Source organism: Primulina huaijiensis, chromosome 1 (assembly GCF_012295235.1).
Source record: "Primulina huaijiensis isolate GDHJ02 chromosome 1, ASM1229523v2, whole genome shotgun sequence".
Classification (NCBI taxonomy): domain Eukaryota; kingdom Viridiplantae; phylum Streptophyta; class Magnoliopsida; order Lamiales; family Gesneriaceae; genus Primulina; species Primulina huaijiensis.
Window position 1 is genome coordinate 7531026 of NC_133306.1, and position 21747 is coordinate 7552772.

At 34.7% G+C, this 21747-nt stretch overlaps 2 protein-coding genes across 4 annotated transcripts; both read left to right on the top strand.

Annotated features, from left to right (window-relative positions):
* The first annotated feature begins 3214 nt into the window (after positions 1–3214).
* On the top strand, positions 3215–14446 carry LOC140980918 (uncharacterized). Of its 3 annotated transcripts, none has more exons than XM_073447037.1 (11): positions 3215–3443; positions 3708–3769; positions 4321–4457; positions 4691–4749; positions 4973–5023; positions 5921–6003; positions 6117–6181; positions 6440–6489; positions 6994–7095; positions 13819–13878; positions 14080–14446. In XM_073447037.1, exons 1-11 carry the CDS (start codon positions 3441–3443, stop codon positions 14206–14208), a joined length of 801 nt encoding a protein of 266 aa, XP_073303138.1. In that variant the 5' UTR covers positions 3215–3440; the 3' UTR covers positions 14209–14446. The 3 variants fall into 3 exon arrangements, with proteins under 3 accessions (XP_073303138.1, XP_073303146.1, XP_073303154.1); XM_073447045.1 differs by having other exon boundaries at positions 5000–5023; XM_073447053.1 differs by lacking the exon at positions 4973–5023.
* Positions 14447–19058: 4612 nt separating this feature from the next.
* On the top strand, positions 19059–19532 carry LOC140970919 (uncharacterized). Its single transcript, XM_073432911.1, has one exon. The coding sequence runs from the start codon at positions 19059–19061 to the stop codon at positions 19530–19532; it is 474 nt and encodes a 157-aa protein (XP_073289012.1).
* The last annotated feature ends 2215 nt before the right edge of the window (positions 19533–21747 follow it).

A 21747-nucleotide genomic window follows, 5' to 3' on the forward strand; every position in this document is an offset into this window, starting at 1 on the left:
TTCAAAAACAGTTAAGTACACAAGATATGTTTATAGATGTTCGGACAATTCAACTGCTCCTACGTTACCCCTTCTACCACCTCGGGTAGGATCCACTAGAAGACTTTGATTTATAAAATGCTTTGTACTAACCCACTCAGCTTAAGACTTGCCCTACTGCCTAACTGAACTCCTAGTCTAGACTGAAGGCAACATCTTCCAGCCAACACTTGTTTAACGTCTATGTGTTAAAGACTAAATACGCAAGTTTAACTTCTTTGTGAAAGACTCACTCAGCTTTTCAATACGCTCTACTTTCTGTATGTATGTGAGTGATGGTTTGTGTGCGTGTGTGAGAACTTATATGAAAGTTTTCTTGCACACTGAGAGAAAATTGCTTCTAATCTAAGCTGATAACACTTTGAAGTGTTCTCTCAAATCTGGGTTGATTGCTTCTTGAAAGATGATATGAGTTGAGCGTGTTCTTTTTCTTTTCTGATCTTCACACACTTCTGTTCTCTCTTTTTTGTTTATGGTCTTGGTCTTGTATTTATAGAGGCTTTGAGGCCGTCCATCAAGACTCATCAAATTTGTCTGTTGAAGTTTGAATATGTTCCTCGATATTTGTGTTTTGTCCTTTCTGACAGTCATTTTGGAACGTCTTGATTTTAAGCTCTGCTGCAACGTTCATTATTATCCTTTGAACGGACAATTGCTTTTCTTAAATGCGCACAACTAGATTCTACTTAGATAAATTTGTCGTGTTCTGAAAAATGGTCGGTTCCAAGCTGATGCTCTGAACTAGTCAGTTGAACTAGTTTGGTGAAATCAGTTGGCTCGTCAGCTGAACTGATTTTACTGCTTTAGTTGAACTGGTCAGCTTGGCTCTTCATCAGTTAAGCTCTTCATCATCAGGCCATGCTTCTGAAGGTCTTTTGCTGAACTACCTATCAGCTGGTCAATCAGTTGAACTGGTCAAAATTAAGATATAGATTAACTAAAATTATAGAAAATGATTAAACATCAAATGTTATATAATAATTAAAAAAAAATTAAATTTTACTTATTAAAAATAATTATTATTTCTAATTTATAGGTCAATAAAATATTATAATTTTTTTATTATGTAGTGTAATATATTATAATTTTTTATTATGTAGTGTAATATTTTTTTTATAATTTTTAATAAATATAAATTTAAATTTTGTGAGGTTTTGTGACTTAAACTCCAAAAAATAAATGAACGATATTAATAATTTTGATTTTAAACTATTGTTAGAAATAAAAAATATGTTTTTAAAAAATAAAAATAAAAGAAAAAATAAATATATGAGAAAATAATGAAAATTTTTAGTGTTTGTATTGAGTATGTGAGTTTGAGAGATTTCTTAATTAAATGTACATCCAAATCTTTGTGTTGAATCAAAGATTTTTTTTATATTTAATTTTATTGTTGTACCTTAGGATATAATTATTGTACTTAATAGAATTTCATATAGTTATTAAAAGTTTATTGATATTTTGAATACTTATAGACTTTTGTAGAGTTTTGAAAAGTCAAGTTTGAATACCACTTGACTTTTTAAAATTTAACAAAAGTTTACATTGAATACCACTAAACTTTTATAAAGTATATAAAAGTCTAGTTTGAATACCTCTAGACTTTTAAATTCCATAAAATTCATTAAAAGTCTAGATCCAATACATCTTCTTTAGTATAATAAATAACTAGTATTTAACCCGTGCGATACATGGGATGATATTATTAAAAATTAGTGAAAAATGAATAGATATTTAAATTGAAAAAAATAATACAATTATAAAAAATAAAAATAAAACTATTTTTTCACTAATTTTTAAAAAAACTTTCTTAAATACAACGCATATCGATTAATTTTTTTTGGCTAATAATCACTATCATATATCAAAATTTTAGATTGTGTTAGCATAAGACAATGACATGATGCTTATCGTGTCTAGTGTATTGATGTCGACCAACAACTTTAATACATATTTAATTTTTTAATTTTCGAGAAGCTATATATTATTATTTTTTAACATGTTATAAAAAAATATTTTTAAATCACATTCAATAAAATTAATGAGAAATAATTTTTAAAAAATTCAGTAATTTCGTCTAAATACACATTCACAAACAATTTTGTGACATGACACTTGTTTGACACATTTGAATGATAACAACAACTGTTTGAATTTGGTTTATAATTGTCAGAATGAAATTTAATTTCTGGATTTGAAATGTAATTTAATTTGGTTTGTGATTCCAAGAAGAGATTCAATTTTCAAGAAGTTATACACACAAACATTAATATGCAGTTTTAATAATGAATTAAATATATTTAGACATTTATTATTATTATAATATATCTTACCACACTATTCTTTTATTTCTTTTTTTAGAATATCATTTAGGTGGGAATTTACTAAATCTAGCCGACAACTCTGATTTTATATATATATATATTTTTTTTTACAGAAATAATACTTTTTTGTGTCGAGAAATAGATGTATTAACTTTGGAATCTTGCATCTTCATCATCCTCTGACAACTTTAAAACTATCGTGTTCCATTCTTATGATCTTTTCAACTCCTCACAATAATTTCTTCTTACTAAATTGCTCCTCGTGTGTCCCTCGCAGCAACTTCAGTGCATTTCTCTTTGCTGAATAAGCCATATTCCTCGATACACGCTGCATCTGAATTTTCTGCAAATATCTTATCAAAAATGTAAAATCAATTTGAAATATTTTTTAAAAAAAACCAGACATAAAATGGATTAATGTACTTTTATTAGATGGGTTAATGTACATGATTTAAAATACCAAAGGTTAAATTGGATTTAAGGAATCATCTGAACAATTAATTTGAAATGACAACATTTGAAATTCATTCCCAAATAAATTTATTTTTATGGGCTTGGAATCGATTACTTCAAATCCAAAAATCTATTAATTTATGAGCAAGTATAATGTGAGATATCCGTAAGACGAATCAATCTACTTTATATTCGTTATTAAAAGTAATATTTTTGACATAAAAATTAATATTTTTTACGAGTTATATTAAGTCGAAGATCCGTATGACAAAATTGAATCGTGAGACAGTTCATATATCCTTTTTTTGTGTTAATTTATTGGGCAAATTTTTTGGTTTTTGTTTTTGTTTTGTTTAGTTTAACTTTTTCAAATTTGTAAAATGCTATCTGCCATAAAATGGCAGTGTTTTCTGTGGTGTGCGCTGCAGCATACTCTGCGGTTGTATGAGACTCACACTCTATAAATATCAGAACGATAACCAGAGAAGGGATGGCGACAGGGAGTTAGGAATCCTAGTGATTGTACAACCAATTAAACCCTCTGTTCCTTTCTCTGTGATACTGTTCGCTATCTAAAATATTTCGATCGAATATAGATTTCTAGGGTTTCTTTACGATCCCATCATGGTAATGATTTTATAAGCAGTTATATACCCTCCGCACATGCAAATTTGCCGTTTTTGTCTTTAATTTGCTATAGTTTATGAAGTTCGCGAATTTTTCCAGCTAAATACACGTCTTCTTCATATATGAGCGGTGATTGTTATTCTTGTTGTTGTCACTACTCATTAGTACTTTGTTTTGTTTGCCTATGCCCTGTTTCAAACATTTAGCTAAATTAGAGACCTTCGGTGATGTGAATTGATTATATGAGGTGTTTTTTTCATGCAGAACAAGTTGGGTAGAGGACAACGTGACAAAGTGCAGCAATTCATCTCGATTACGGGGTCGAGGTGTCTTGAAGATCCTTTTTTTTTAAATTTCTTTTGTTCTCGATTGTTCATATATGTTGGATGGGTTTTCTGTGGGAATGTTGATGGTGCTAATTAGGTTTATGAGCAGTTGCTATTCGATCTGCCTTTTTGAACTTTTTTGGGTCATATTCTTCTTAATAGGTGTTCAGATGGAATTTTGAACGTGAAAACTTCTATATGTTAGTTCAAATAGTCCAATTTGTTCTATTTATAACATTCACTCATTTAATTAGATTAGATATGATAAGAATTATAAATGTGTTATGTAGGATCTTCGGTCGCCTGTAAGTAGTAAAATACTCCGAATGCTATATTATAGTTTCTAAAATGTCTATTATAGCAAACTTCATAATCTTTTTAGTTTTTAAATCAATCAATAGACTACAATGCTTTGGAAACTTTAATTTTTGTGCTGTGGAATGTCATTAATATGATTGTCTGAGCTTTGTATTTTAGGTGTTGTGAATTGGTGAATGGTGTCGTAAGATGCAGTTTATCTTGTTTTTCACGTGTATTTACTTTGGATGCAGTGAAAAAGTTGCCATCCAGGCTCTGAAGTCCAGTGACTGGCAACTTGAAGGAGCATTTGATATATTTTACAGCCAGCCCAAAATTAAGTCATTTGCTGGCACTAGGCACTTAGAGGAGCTCTACAGTAGATACAAAGGTTCGCCTTTTGAGAACTCGTTGTTGCAATGTCTGAAGGCATATAACTTTTTTTCTTTTCCTTCTTTTTATTTGTTATATATGAATTCAATTTTCACGACATGCTTCTTGATTTCTGTTTTTCTTTGAATTGGGAAAGCATCTGAAGTCTAATTCTTGGACTGTACAGTAATTCTTTGGCACATTCTTGCTGTTTTAGCGTGCAACCTTACTACAGTTTGTCATGGTGTGCAGATCCATTTACTGATATGATATTGGCTGATGGCATCACTCTCCTGTGCAATGATATTCAGGTAGACTTAATAACTACTCACTTTACAATCTTTTGTTCATCATTCTGTAATTCTTGTTCAGAGAATTGGAGACGAGCATCCTCAGACATTCCCTGGTGACATCTTTTGTACCTCGTGGAATTTTTTGGATCACGTTCTTTCATCTCTGTTTTTTTTATTTGTTTGTACCATCAAGTGCCGTTTTTTTAATGTCTTGATTGGCATTGAGTGTCATTTTTAATAGTCTGCGGATTATATTCTTATTTGGCAGGTTGATCCTCAGGACATTGTCATGGTAAGTTCTAAAATGGTATTATCTGAAAATCTGGCATCACTTAACATTTTCGTGTCATCTTAATTAAGTATTCCCTCCCTCCCATATACAGACTTGTTTGCTTTTTCAACCATATTAAGTAAATCATTGGAAAATTAAAATTTATAAACAAAAAATCTATTTTAATTTTTACCCACATTTAATTCTTTCAAATGCGTTCACGTTTTCCTAAACTTAGTTAATAGAGTATATTAGGAAAAATAAGAAAAGATTCTACTAAATGTAAATCTGGACTATATGTTTGGGACAACCGAAAAAGGAAAGGATACCTAAATAATTGGGACAGAGGGAATAATACTTTAAACAATGATAGTAGGTGAAACCATAAAGATGCCAATATTTATTTCTAAGGGTTGTGTTAATATTTACCCAATTCTTTTTAAACTTAAATTTGGACCTGCAAACTGCTGCTCAAGAGGACTCCGGGATTTAGTGAAGTCACTGCACTGCAGCACTCAGTGCCTAATTTGCTGTAACTGATAGAAATTATAGACCATGCGCTATTATTTTCAAATTCTTTTTGATATCTTGGATTTTGAGTTATGGGAAGGGACCTATCCTTAATAGATGCATATTTTTTTTGTCGTGTCTATCAAGTTTTTCCTCCCTTGTTTTGACCCATTTATCATGACAAAAGTCTTTTTTCATCAGTAAGTAAATTTATTGGGAAAAAAAGTATACAACTACACTGGACATGTCTATGAAAAGTGTTCCAAACCATGTATCAATCCATCTAAGAACAAAAGGGATGGGGAAGACGAGTATAGTGATTCATAAACAACTAACTTAACATTGAAAATGATGCGATGTGGGAAGGGCCACATTCATAACAGAAGTTTATATTGGTTTGAACTGCAGTTGGTTGTTTCATGGCATATGAAGGCAGCCACCATGTGTGAATTCTCAAAGCAGGAGTTTATTGGTGGATTACAATCTCTTGGGTAAGTAGGTCAAGAACTATTTTAGCCTTTTTCCCTCAATTTTCCTTTATCAAATTAATATGGAGTTGAACTTTTTGTCTAGCATATTTTAAAGTTTACATTTCCATCGGCAGGATAGATTCTCTGGAGAAGTTCAGAGAAAGACTTCCTTTTATGCATTCTGAACTGAAAGATGAACGTAGGTGATATGCATTTAACTCTTTCTTACTCCAAAAGGTTTTTCAGCCACTTTCAATACTGGGATATCCCAACCAATGCCTCATACAATTTATTTCATACTGAATGCTTTATTATTTCTTTGCCGTGTTACTTGTGAAATAGTTAATATCTGTTGTGTACTAGTAATTTTGTTAAAAGAATATACGACCTCTATAAGGTTTTATATATATTTTAATTTTTCTGTCACTGAATTCGATGTATGCTTCTATTTGCCCAGAAAAGTTCCGAGAGATCTATAACTTCGCTTTTGGCTGGGCCAAGGAGAAGGTAAATGTTATTTGCTTTAATTATGTGAAGCAGTACTTTTTGGCTATATTTGGATGGAAGGATATGGTGAATTTAATTTAAATCTTGAAGGCAAATGCATTCAAATTATTTGGTAAATATTTAAATTTGTGGATTTTAATCCCTCACTTAATTTAAGTTATTTTTTTAAATTCAAATCGAGGATTTTCATAATTTCGATTGACGGGGTAATTTTGAACCTATTCTTCCGAATCTATTTCTTTGACGAAATACTTTAATGCGATGCAACTTTTGTCTCAACTTATATTAATGCCAGTGGATCGACTATTTTCTTATCTACTTGACAAGATATAATGTACATCATTCGTCAAGATTATAAATTTCTTTCGTCAATGTGAATTAGTTGAATGTCCGGCTAACACTTTCTTTATCTACGTTTTGTCCTATAATTATGTTTTGTTTTTCTCTGTCATTCTGTGAACATGCTGATGCATTTAGGTACCCGATGTTATCTCTTGATTTCAGGGTCAAAAGTCTTTGGCATTGGATACGGCAATTGGAATGTGGCAGCTGCTATTTGCGGAAAGGAAATGGCCATTGGTCGAGCATTGGTGCCAGTTCTTACAGGTGGAAAAAACAGAATTTCAATTCTATAAGTTGTGCAATTCATTTTTTGAAATTGTTTCCATGTAAATGCTGGTGAGGATAAAATCTAACATGCACGAACTCAATTTTATATAGTTTTGTATCATTTAAGTAGAATTGGACGCCCAATGATAGCAAGTGATTGAAAATATGACATTATTATAACTTAAAATCTGACGGCGAAAGTCCACTTTGATTTGAAATCTTTCGGTTTATTTAGGGTTTCTATCTCTTTTATAGCAACAATAATTTTATCATCTTTGAAATCTAGAAATAATGGAGATTTTGAGCAGTTCAATGCAAATGAATTCCTCGTTAGTCGTTGGTGACAAAAGCCGTTGTTAGGAGAATACTTTTGTGGGAGATATATGTTATTCTCTTTCGTGTTGCCTGGAGGGATTGACAAACAATACTACTACATTTTATTCCTCTAGTATAGGACAAACAGATATGACCGTTACTTTCAGTTCTAACATTTTCAGTCAGAATATTGCTGTCTTGTTACTTTACGACAATTGTGTGGATATGGTGTTGACAAGCGAATCTGAATCTCCTCTCTGCACATTAGTGTGTGTGTGTGTTGCTATTAATTGCTGCGAGGTCCTTCATATCCTTCTGTCCAGCATTGACTATCTATTGCTTAGGTATTCAGTTTTCTCTCCTGCCTTCTTCATCTAGCTCCTACCTTCACATAACACTATGCGTCAGTGGGATTTCTTGAGGTTGCCTGGTTTGAGATTCCTAATAGGATGGGTAATCTGCTCTCGAGGGAGTTATGTGGATCCCCTGTTGCTTCTCTGGAGGGAGAGTTTAAGGTTGAACATAAATTGTTCATAATCAGACTAGGTAGTGGGGGGACCTAAGTTTGTTTGATTGAATGAACTAGAAAGGCAAGTTACATCAATAACTCTAAATCATGCCCGACTTATAACCTATATAGGGGCAACAATGCAGTACTTTCTATTCAGAGATTTTTTAATGACAAAGATAGCTTTTTGGAATTGTCTAAAATTTTTCAACAAGGTAAGAGGCATCATATTACAATACCGAGTGGTATGGCTATGTGGGGTTGGAAGTGCTTGGCTAATCATCTGTCCAAAGCCTTGCGTGTTAAGAAAGAAGTGCCGTTATTTCCGCGTGTAGGTCGAGAGCGAGATAATCATGCATTTCAGTAAGATTAACATGCACGGAAGAAGCCAATGTCTACCATGATTGAGGATAAGGTCAAACTTTTTAATTGTAAGGATAATGACTGGAGTGAAGCATTTATTATCACTAAAGGAGAAAGTCAACATCTCTTGGGACTTGATTCGGGTTCTACGTAAGGCGGTCAAGCGATGCATTGAAAATTTTCCATTTCAAGCCGACAAGGCGGTGTGGTGGCCGAATAATGAGAAGGATTCCTCGTTTTATTTGAGACTGAGATGTTTTTTTGAAAAGAGAGTTATTTTGTCATTTGAACGGTGGAGTTAGGAATAAACAGAATAAAGGTAGTGTATGAGTGTTGTGATAATTGGGACATTGGGTTAGGATTTTTGGGCTTCTGTGGAACCTATGATCAACAGATTTGCTTAAGATTATCAGGGATTCTTGTGGAGGTCTATAGGAAATTAACCAAGACACTGCTATGATTAAGGATTTATTTGCAGCCAAAATCAAGGTGGTAGGGCCTGAAGGTGGTTTTATTAATAATATGTTGCATATTCAATCGGAGTTTGGTCTCTTGGATATTCGTGCAGTGGTGGATTTTGTTAATATAGCAGCTTACAAGATCTTTGAACAACAATCATACACGCAGGTGGTGATTGACAGAGCCAGGACGGTTGGGTTGGGAAAATGAAAGTGTTTATGAAGGACACATGAGAGGTGCTTCACCTAAATGTTAAGATAAGGTAGACGTGGATATTGTTACTGACTAGAAGGTAAAAACCCAGAAATCGGTTGTGGAAACGATTGCAACTGGGGTTTGTGTGAATGAAGGTTTGGCTATGTCTAAGGATATTAATAAAAATGGGGACTTTGGACATACTCGCAACATCGAAGGCGTGAACTTGTTTTTTTTAGAGAAAATCGAGAGTGGGACAATCTTATCGGAAATGGGAAAGTCAGCAAATAAGTATTTTAGGTTAGAACTAATATTTTAGGTTAGAACTGATATTAGGTGGCAGACATATCAAGATTCTCAAGAGGATTATTCCTGAAAGGGTCGATGATTTTAGAAGAAGTTTTATTCAGAATATATACAAGTCACATGTTGGAGGCGCAAAATTACCTGGCTGTGTGTAGGGAGAAGGGAATCGAAGCATACTTTTGAGATTGTATACTATAGAAGAAAGGCCCATACAACAAGTGGTAGAGACATCTCATATGCAAATAATTTCTCAACGGTAGATGCTCTGAGGTTGGGGGATCAGACGTTGGGTGATGGAGGTCTTGAGGAGTGCAATTATCAAATGCATTATGATGTGATCAAAGATAGTTTCGGAGAGAGTTCATAATCATCCGAGTTTGGCAGCCCAGTTAGCTTAGATACCTCAGTGCCCACTTTCTTGGGTATGGAGGACATACGAGGTCTTTTTGCCTTATCTTCGGGTTCTCAGCAAATGCGAATGCCGTGTACCGAGGTTTTTCTGGATCCTATAGTGAGAGAGGTTATTCTTTCTTGTCAGAATTCACCTCTAAAACAATCTTTCTTTCTTAATTATTTGTTTCCTTCGTCTTTTCTGTTTTGGGTCTATCTAAGGGGTTATCAGGAGAGGGTGTGCAATCACTGATGGGTGAAAAGACATGTAAGTTGGTGAATAGCCATTCTAAGGATGAGAAGGGGAGGATGTTTCAAGGTAATACGGGGGGATCGACAATCCGTTGGTAGTGAAGATCACTTGTCTAGGTTGGGGATTGAGTAGCTGGCTCTAGTGTATGAAGTAGGGAATACATCGATAATTAACAAATCCAGGTAGTTAAAAAGAGGTTGACCTTTGGGACCTATTATGAGAAAAGATCGTCTCACTAGGGCTCTGCAGTGGTTAAATTAAGATTTGTTCTTGGAATATTAGGGGATGAGGGTAGGGTAGACGTAGGGGATTAATTAAAGCAGTTTTACGAAAGAAAAGACTGAATGTAGGTGCCCTTCAAGAAATTAAGAGAAAGTCGGTGCAAAGGATATTTATTGCAGGTCTGTAGAAGTTTAGTTTTGTTGAATGGTTATTGCTACCTGTTATCAGATCAGGGGGTATCTTTTTAATATGGGACCCTAGATTGGTTTCGGTTACAGATAATATGATTGGAGAATTCTGAGTTTCAATACAAATTGAAAAGGATGATGGTAACAAATGATGGTTTTCAACAGTTTACGGACCTTGTAAGCCGAAGAAGGCATATTTTTTGGGATGAATTGACATGGTTGAGTGCAATTTGTGGGGATAATTGGTGTTTAAGGGGAGATTAATGTTGTGAGATCGTTACGGGAAAAAATAAATAGTAGAGCATTAACCACGAGCATGAAGTGTTTTGATTCGTTGATCAGGGATTTGGAGTTGTATAATCCACCTTTGTTGAATGCAAGTGTATTTGGTCGAACTTGAGGATGTCCCCTATTTGTTGTAGGTTGGACATATTCTTGTTTTAGTGGATGGGTGGAAACTTTTAGTTTTTCCAGACAAACAGATTTACCTAGATTAAAATCAGATCATTTTCCAATATTCCTAGATACTTAGTGGGGTCTTTCACATCCACCTTTTAGATTTGAGATTTGAGAATGTGTGTTTGAAACATCGTAGCTTTAAATCAGCAATTTCATTTGGGTGGAACAATTCAGATTGTCAAGGTTGAGAGGGGTAAAAATTTATGAGGAATGTTAAAACGATCAAAAGTGAGCTTTTAATTTTAAATAAAGAGGTTTTCGGAAACGTATGTATGAGATTGGTGGAGATGAGGAAGAACATGAGGGTCAGGGGTCAGATGAGTCAGCAATCGAGAGAAAGGAAACCAAATGTGCATTAGAAGAGTTAATGTGCTGAAGAAATCAAATAGATAATCAAAAGGCGAACGTGAAATGATTGAGTGTACGAGATCATAACACAATTTTTTCCCTCTTTATTAAATCATTGTAGGATCGGGTCGTCTATTGACAAATTGAAGCTGGTTGATGAGTCGATCATAGTATAGTTTTTCGAAAAACTATACAACATATTTGGGGATGGGGGTTGGGGAATAGAATGAGTGGAGTGGTGCTCTATCAATGGTGAGGGTGTAGCAGAGTTGGAGAGACCTTTCTCAGAGATTGAGATTAGAAGACCGGTGTTTGAAAGTGATGGAGAAAAGGCGTAATAAGGTCAGGTTTTGGGAGGATAGGTGGTGGCGTGATTTTTCTTTTAAGGATCTTTATCCTATGTTATATAAGCTATCGTTGGTTCATAATAAGCATTTTTCTCTTTCTGTCCACTCGGAGTATTGTTCTTCATTTTCTTCTTTACCTTGGGACTTGTATCTGCGGAGGGATCTGAGGGATGAGGAAGTGAATGAATTGAGCTCTTTGTTGAGATCTTTAGATATAATCAAATTGGTTGAGGTGCTGATGATATCAGGGTTTGGGACGAGGATCCTTCTGGAGTTTTGTCGATCAAATATTTCCGAAGTCTTTTTTTCATATATGTAGTTTTCCTTTATTTCCTCTATTTCATGTCATTTGGAAAATTCAGATCCCATCGATGGTTCAACTTTCAAATCTTCTCATGGACCAGCTGTGCTGGGTAAGCTGTCTACTTGTGAGATGATGCAAAAAATAGTGGTCTTCTTGTGCTCTGTATTTGAATTGGTGTGTGATGTGCCGGAATGAGGTGGATAATCAGGTTCATCTACTTATTCAGTGTTCCTTCATGAGCTGTCTTTGGTTCAGAGCTTTGGAGGAGATGAGTTTGGTTTAGTTAGTTCCTAGATTTTCGCACGAGCTATTTGCTGCAAGTCTTGGACGCAATCTTGTAGGAGGGGTATAATTTTTTGGACAATAATAGTTCATTGTATTTGCTTGTCAGTATGGATAGACATATTTTTGGCAGCTTAGAAGAGATGGTTAAAGAATGTTTGGACATGATTAAGATGATTTCTAGCTGGATTGAGAAGCATGTAGAGTTAAAGAATTTCTCGATTTCAAATCCAGTGAAGAATTAAAATTATATATGATGTTGATTTGAGCACGGTGTTTGCCTTTTTTTCTCTTTCCACGCGGATCACTTGTCCACTATTTGTAATTATTGCTTCTAATTGATGAATATATATAGTTTCCTACATAAAAAAAGATTAACTATTATGTAGTTCGTCACGTTATATAATCATGAAAGCAACCCTTTTTCCTAGCAAAATGCTCCTTCGATAAGAGAGATTTGGTGTTGGTTAAATATTTAGCTTCTTTTCAGAATTTCAATGTTGGCTTCCAATACTTTGAATATCCTGCTGTGCGTGTTACTCTTGATTAGAACTCAGTTTCTTTAGGGATATGTAGAACTTTAGCCAATGGTCTTTTTCTTTTATGTTGACTTTCAATCCAAATGACATGTTTCCTAGTGGTTTGAATTGGAGTATTACAAATTGGTTGAACCATTTTCAATTCGAGTCTTTTTCTTTTATTTTATTTTTTATCGGAGTTTCAATTTGAGTTTGGGATCCAATCTGATCCGGATAGTTACCAGATTGGATCATTCTGGCTTATTATTGATTGTTCACTTAGCCAGATTCAGTAACTGCAGGTGCTATTGTGTATAATTACTAACGTACTAGTGATTAATACATTTGTATTCAATGATATGAGCTGACACAACATAGACACGGTGATACTGATTTTGAGGTGAATAATAAATCCCTATGAGAAATGGAGAGGGAAAAAAGAACACTAGAAGTGATAAAAAGAATGAAAGAAATGGGGAAGAAAAGAAAGATGAAGAATGGAGAAGAATTGAAAAGATAACGATATTGCTCTGGTTGTGGGTGGGAAATGGTGGTAGAGGAAGAAGATAACGAGCAAAAAATATTAGGTGTGAGTGAGTATTGCGGTTAGGATGGTGATAGATAATTATTAATTGTGATGCAAAAATATTAAAAAAAAAATTAGGAAAGGTAAACTTGCGTGTTTGTGTAAAAATTTAAAAGCATCCCTCATTTCTATTCCACAAAACAATTTAATAATCATCTCATATTATTTCTTCTATCATAAAAAGTTTTATAATTACTCCATGATTGATTACGTCATTTTCCGATCATACCAATCAAGGACATCCTATACATATGCTTGTGATCGGGTACAGTTAACTGCGGTTTGGAAATTAAGAACCCAAGACCCGTTGCATATTCGGGTGTTTTTAAAATCGCCAGGCCAAAAAATAATTGACATGTTGAATGTGGTACAATTTGGCTTGGGCCAGGCAGTTAGAGCAGCCTAGCAGTTGAGCTGAATACCCCCTACTCTCCAGTTTAGATTTCTGTTGATGGAGCCAAATTCGATTTGTTAATGGATTGAATCGAATCCAAATTGGTCCATCTGGTTCCAGTTCTGAAGTGGGCTTAATGATGTAGTTTCAGTTAAACCCACTCCGTCGATAATTTCTAATATTTTTTGCGATATTATATGCGCATCTCAAGTAATTAGTTGGTATGATTCCTATTTAATCTTTTCTTTCTCAAGCATTTCTGTTTTTTTTTTAAATAATCCAGGCACGGCATAACAAAGCAATTTCTCGTGACACCTGGTCCCAGCTGCTGGAATTTGCAAGGGTAAAACCGAACGTTTTGAATATGCAGTTGCTTGGTTATATTGTCTTTTCCCTTCTATAATTTCTTACCATCTGCTTGACCTTCTATATCCCTACCGGAACGCTCATGTGGAGATTAATTATCTTATTAGATCTCGTTTTATCTAATGCTTTCCTATGCAAGATCATGAAATCTATCACTAAACAAATTTACATAATGCAGATCGTGGATCCTGCATTATCAAACTATGACCCTGAAGGTGCTTGGCCGTACTTGATTGACGAATTTGTTGACTACTTGGCGGAAAATGGCATGATGCAGAAGGGTAAATTGTGTGATTGGAGCTTGTAACTTTCACATAGCCATTTGAGGTGTGCTTCGGATTAATTCCATCCTTTCGTTGAGATTGATGATTTGAACCTGCAGTTTGATATAAATGATGGATAAAAAGAAAGTACGTGAATCAAGGCTTATTTGGATTGAATATATTTGGCTCTCCTCTGATTGACAATTTGTATGAATCCACCATTATTGTAGAAGCAAATACTGACCTTTTCTATTCTGAATCAATAATTTCGTTTGTTGCTGATTAGAAGACTACTATTAGTCGCTTGCTAAATACCTAAAGAAGAGTACCCGGGCCACGATACAGTAGGCTTTGATGATACTGTCATTTAGTCATTTACCAGCACAAAAAAGATCTAGTTTATTTTGCGTCTAAACCACTGTATATATTTTCTCATATGCATTGTGTATATGTTCCAAATTTATTTTGACGCATTAAATCATGTGTTACATAGAGAGGTTTCTGGATTAAGTACATACCAAACCGACAAGATTTTAGAAGGATTGCAAAATATAGAGGATACTGGACCAGGAGACCAACTGGGGTAGGTGCACGGTTGAATGAAACGGGGCCGGAACGCAAGCAACCTTGACGAGGTTCCGGGGTGTGTAGGTTGATGGCTTGTATCGGCGTTTGAAAACGAGGATTTAACGGCGGAACGGAACGGGACACGCGGAACGGCACGGAACGGAAGTCTAATAAAGACTAATAAAGAAGAGACCGCAAGTCAACTATTTTTATTGACAAATTTTCATTACAAAGTGTGAAAAAACTAAGTTAATTATAAAATATTTCTATTTTAATTGATGTTAAATAATTTGTAAAATCACTTTATATAAGATGTGATGCTTATTATTAGTCCATCACTCTAAATTGATTCAAATTTGTGCGAATTTATATATATCCAATCGAAAATATTTTAAAGTTTTAATTAATTAAATACAAATAATTTTTAATAGTATATTTAATTTTTGATATGGTTGGAAATATTTTAAATATAATGATGATATAAATTGTGTTCAATAAATTGTTAATAAAATTTTAAAAATATTTTAATTTCTTATTTACATCAAATAATCTATTTAAATGATATTTATTTTAATTTTCATATTTCTAAATATTTTCCAAAATTTTCATTTTTTATATATTTATAATATTTTTTTAAAATATCCGTTACGCGACCGTTCCGTGAAATTTCATTGTAACTGGAACGGTAGCATCTGTTCCGATCTTCGCGACCGCGACAGCGAACCATGGGTAGGTGTGAAAGAAGGCACTCTTGGGGGATTAGGACAACCAGTTGGCGGATTAAGCTCAGGAATCAAGAAGCCTAGGTATGAAGGATTGGAACAAAATCGAGCCTATTTGGAAAATCAATACTCGAGCTCTGGCTCAATTGCCAATGTCTATCAGTTTTTATGCGACTCTCAAGTCCTAAAGAGTTTAATATCACGGGTCATCCATTTCACCTAATTGCTCTATAATAGTTGAACATAGAAGTATATGCATAAACATAAACCGGAGAACAAGAAATTGTTCACCTCAACCAATAATCAATAGAAACTGTCTTTGGAGATTGAAAATAGGTGGATGATGGTGTATGTGTCGCCAGAAGAATGTTTGGTGGCAGATAAGATATTAGGTGGTAAGTGGTTTTGTTGAATAAAACGAAAGATAGAAGAAATGTATAGACGGAAGACGCGTTTTTTATACGCTTTTCACACGGACGAAGATCTATATAAATAGAGCTTCATCCTTTCATTTAGAAAAGGTCCTTTAATCGAGTTCTTTCTCTCATGTTTTATCATTTGAGTGCTTAGTTCTATAATATTTGTGATGTGTTTGTTCTCCTGTATTAAGAGAGAATGTGTTCTATTTGGAAACACAGTGAGTGGTTGTATACAATAAAATATTATAGTGAAATTTTTTCATCTTGCATCTGGTTTTTATCCTAATAATTTTTAAGAGTTTTCCATGTAAATCTTGATGTCCAATTTATTCTTTATTTTCATATTTATTATTTGAAGTTGTAGACCAACAATATGGTTTGAAATTATTGGTTCTCTTGACTTTATTTTAGGATAACAAGAGTACGAAGGGGACGATCCACATACAAGGCTATTACCTTGAATGCTAAAACTCTGAATTATTTCAATTATTACGCTTTTAGTGAGATGCAAAAGTTTCACACATTGATGGTATTCGGGGATAGTTGATTGGAAACATAAAGTAACCAATTGTTGGTTATAATTAAGGATCTCTCTTAAAATAATACTGTTAATTTATGTATTCATCAAGTAAAAAATGTTCAGTGGTGCTAACAATTTTTTGTTAAATTTGGATTGATTATGATGACAATAGCACATTGGTTTCTGGGACTCTTGACTTATTTATGACATCTCAAAATCGATTAAAACACAATTTAGAAATGCTTTAATTCATGTTAAAGCCTAATTTTTTATGAAAAAAGAAATATGACAACCCATGGTCTCATCCTTTGTAAGTTAATTATATATTTAATATGTCTATTCCATTTAATACCAGACAACTGTTATTATATTATTTTCAGAATCATTTCTTTACGTGACATATTTCTATGAAAATGCCAACTAGACAAAAAATAGTTCCTACATCATCAGTTCCCCACGTTGAAAGTGCTCGGTGGGTCGTTCAGAAGGGTCGTCATGCGGGCCACCAGAAGAGTCCCAACGGGCCATCATATGGGCCGTCACCACCAGGTGGGCTGTCCGGTGGACCCTCGGTGGATAGTCACCACCTGGTTGGAGTATCGCCGTTGCCACCACCTCTCCGCTGCTGCAAACTGTAAAACAATTGCAGTGTCGGAAAAAGCCTTTGCACTTGTCGGATAGATAACCTTCCTTCTTACAAATTGTGGCGCAATTTTTACTGCTGAAACAGAAACCTACGAACGGGTTGCTTTTGGTCTGGCATACTAATGATGCTGCCAGAAATGTCATTTCTTGCATAGCTGCACACATACTGATAAACACTCAGACACTCGCAAAGGCATGTTGGAGCCATCAGTGAGGTGGAATTAAAAGACATATTTTTCTAACTTTGGTGGGAGGTGAGCATATAAGATGGAACACCACTAGTTGTTTAGGCCCAGCGCGCCCGCCGGCGCCTGATCGGATCGGACAACACGGGCAGGTGCCTGGGAACGTTTCGGGCACCACACTGGGTCGTGGGTTTGAATTGTTCGGGCTTAGGGGGCGATTTTCTGATTTTTCAAAATTTTGGGTTGATATTTTATGAAAATAAAGATGATTTTACCCCTACAATAACTTTGATAAAATTAATTTCTTACAAAATAATTAATTGAAATATGATTTTAATTATTTATGGTAAAAAATGTTTTACAAGAAATTTAATTATTTGAAATTAAATAAAAGAGTTTATTTAATTTGATAATTATAGGGTTAGTGATAATTTACGAGATACACGATTTATTGATAATATGTGATATTATCGAATTTATATGATATGTGATATTATATAGTAAAAGGATGATCGAGAGCTATGACCAATGTGTTAGGTGTATGTTAGGATATTTTATGTTTTGTAATTTTGATTATTTGATAATTAAAAGTAGACCTGGTTTATAGTCCGTTCTCACCTCCTAAATTTGTATCCCAATGTGCCATGGATATTTTATGTAAATATTAGAATTAGTGGGAGATCAAGATTTGAAGACGATGGGCCCGATACTCGGAAGGAGTTTTGAAGATCGAAGATATGTAAAATATTGGAAGCTTATGTAATATTGCATTTGCATCCATGCATTTACTAAGGTTATAGACATGGATACGTATGTGGCTCGTACGGATCAAATAGCTCTCGATTATAGATCATCATTTATTATTTATGATGTATGTGATATATTATAAATAATCAGTATGTGCTTTATTATTAATATAATAACAAGAGTTCAATGAATCCGGCAATCATACAAACAATCATGACACGAGTTTTAAAATTAACAACGAGACAAATTTTTAAAATTAAAATCTCTCATTTTAGATGAGATCCAGAATTTAAATTAAGTCCATTAAAAAGATAATTAAAAGAAAGTTTAATAATTTTTTGCCTTCCATTAACGTGGTTGTATGATGAACGCTACCCGCGGTAAGTGTCTGGCTCATATTATTGTGGAGGTCTGGACGCCGAAAAACTGTGACTTCCACTAAGATATTTGGTGTAAACTACGTGGAACTCTCATGACATTGGCTCATATTATTGGGAGATCTCATGACGACCGTCAACTAAGGTTCAACATTGATAGGTCGGGCTCGACACGTGAAGAGAAAGGGGATCATATTATTGGACCTTCCTCAAACTTGAGGCAAAATTACGCAAGGGTTGCAAGGAGTTGCAATTGAGTTCTACCTTTTGGAAATTATGATTGACTGATATTATTCGAGATCATGATTTCACAATTGGGCCTTGCGTACACACTAAGAAAATTGGATTTCCTGTTTTTCATCAGAGGTTGGTGAAAATGTCAAAATATTGGGAGTCAATTCGTAAAAACAAAAGTCTATATTTTATGTCTCATAAAATATTTTAAAATAGTCAGTAATGTTTATTATGTTTCCTTTTTAGCATATTTACAATGTCATTTCGAAGCCCACCATATGTTATTCTCGACCAAAACAAGGTAACATGACCGAATTATCATGATTGACTGAGGAATTTAAAAATTGTTTTGAATTTCGAAAAGATAGCATATGTCATCTCCAAGGCACCTCCTAAAACGGATAAGCCAAATGCCACTAAGGAGGAGCTGGCTGACCTTGAAAAATGATGGGACCATGACTTGCAAGCCAAGAGCTATATGCTAGCTTTTATGTCAAACGATCTGCAGAGGCAGTTTGAGGAAGCTGTGAATGCTGCTGACATTTACGGCCACCTACAAGAGTTGTATGGTGAACAAACGCGTCCACTGAGGCACGCTACTGTCGAAGAACTCATGACATCACGTATGCGAGAAGGGGCCTCGGTCCATGAGCATGGCGTGAAGATGATTGGACTCATTGAAAAGCTAGTGGGCATGCACCTTGTTATCCCTAACGAATTGTCTATGGACATTTTGCTACTGTCACTGCCATCTTCGTTTGATGGGTTTGTGGTGAACATTAATATGAACAAGTTGGAGGCCAGCCTTGAAGAATTGGTCAACATGCTGACTAGTTATGAAGCCACTATAAAAAAAGAAAGATTTGTTTTCCTCGTTGGCTCTTCGTCTGGGACGAAAAAGGGGCCAAAAAAGAAGGACGAGAGACAAACAAACCCAACAAGAAGCAAGTAGCAAACACTTTTAAAGGCCTGAAAAACCTGACAAAGGAGAAGCCGTTTGCTGCCACTGCAAGAAACATGGACACTGAAAGCGCAATTGCAAGGAATATCCTGCCCAGAAGAGTTCTGGAAATGGTATGTTCTATATTGAAATAAATGTCTCAATTAATTCAATTTCTTGGGTATTGGATACCGGATGTGGATCTCATCTTTGCAATAATTTGCAGGCGATGATAAAAAGTAGAAGACTGCGGGAGGGTGAGACCTTCCTAAGGATGGGCAATGGAGCAAGAGTTGCTGCGCAAGCCATAGGGGACATTTATTTAATATTAGACAATAATTTTAAGTTACTTTTGAGAGATGTTTTGTTAGTTCCAGACTTAGTTAAAAACATTGTTTCCATTTCTATTCTTGATAAAGATAGATATTCTTGTTTATTTAGTAAAGGTGTTTGCAATATTTACAAGAATGAATGTTTGATTGGAACAATTAAAATACAAAACGACCTCTATAACCTAAAATAAAAGATATTTCAAACAACCATGTCCAAATAAACACGATAACAACGACAAAAAATAAAAGAAAACAAGATAGTCTAAACCAAGCACAATTGTGACACGCTAGGATAGGGCATATTTCTCAAAAAAAGATGCACAAGCTAGTAGGAGAGGGCATATTTGACTCGTCAGACATAAATTCTCTAGAGACATGTGAGTCCTGTCTGAAAAGAAAAATGAGCAAGACTCATTTCCTAAGGAACTAAGGAAAGTGGAACGTGCACATGATCTGTTGGATTTGATCCATACAGATGTGTGTGGCATGCTAAGTGTTATCACGAAATCTGAACATTACTATTTCATTACCTTTAGCGATGACCATTCGAGGTTTGAGTATGTGTATTTAATTAAATACAAGTCTGTAACTTTTGAAAAGTTCAAAGAATTCAGAGCAGAAGTAGAGAAACAACTAGGAAAGAGTATTAAAACAATACGATCAGATCAAGGTGGATAATACTTGAATACAGAGTTTCAAATACTTGAATACAGAGTTTCAAGACTACCTTAAATATAATGAGATTCTCTCACAGTGGACTCCACTTGCAACACCCCAGTTGAATGGTGTGTCAGAACGTCGTAATCGGACATTGATGGACATGGTCCGATCTATGACGAGATTAACTGAATTGTCGCCATCCCTTTGGGGTATGCGCTTGAAACAGCGACAATGTTGTTGAATCAAGTTCATACAAAGGCAGTTTATAAAACTCCATATGAGATATGGATGGGTAAGTCACCCAAATATTCTTACTTAAAAATATGGGGATGCCCTGCTTACGTTAAGCAGGTAGTGAGGGTCAAATTTGATAGTAGAGCAAATTTGTGCTACTTTGTAAGATATCCAAAGAACTCTGTTGAATATTACTTCTCTTATCCCACTGAAACAAAGGTATTTGTTTCAAAGAATGCCACATTCTTAGAGAAGAAGTTTTTTTTAGATAGAAAAGGCGGGACGATTGAACTCGATGAGATTCGAGAACCACCCATTACACAAGTAGTATAACCCACACCCCAACACCCAATCAAAGAAACACAAGCTCCTAGGAGATTCGAAAGGATCTCAATGCCACCTAATAGGTTGAGCCTGCTTCTTGAAGAGGGCCAAGATGAGCCCATTTCTAGATGTGATCCAAGAAATTTCAAGGAATCATTGTCTGATGTGGATTCATCTAAATGACTTGAAACCATGCAGTCCGAGATGGAGTCTATGTATTTGAACCAAGTGTGGTCTTTAGTAGATCCACCTGATAGAATTGTTCCCATAGGATGCAAATGGATTTACAAAAATAAACTTGGAGCGGATAAGAAGGTGGTGACCTTCAAAGCTAGATTGGTAGTAAAAGGATATACTCAAAGGAAAGGTATTGACTATGAGGAAACCTTTTCTCCAGTCGCGATGTTCAAGACCATTAGGATACTGCTCACCATAGCAGCATGATATGACTATGAAATATGGTAGATAGATGTGAAGACAATGTTCCTTAATGAGGATATTAAAGAAGTGATTTACATGTATCAACCTGAAGGATTCACATCAGTAGGAAGTGAGCATAAAGTATGCAAACTTCAGAGATCCATTTATGGACTCAAACAGGCATCAAAGAGCTGGAACATCAGATTTGACAACACTATCAAAAAGTTTATTTTGCCAAAACTCCTGAGGAACCTTGT

Coding starts and splice junctions, on each gene's coding strand:
- LOC140980918 (XM_073447037.1), top strand. Junction 6,182..6,439: donor TTCTGAACTGAAAGATGAAC/GTAGGTGATATG, acceptor CTATTTGCCCAG/AAAAGTTCCGAGAGATCTAT. Junction 13,879..14,079: donor AGCTGCTGGAATTTGCAAGG/GTAAAACCGAAC, acceptor TACATAATGCAG/ATCGTGGATCCTGCATTATC.
- LOC140970919 (XM_073432911.1), top strand. CDS start 19,059: ATGCTAGCTTTTATGTCAAACGATCTGCAGAGGCAGTTTGAGGAAGCT.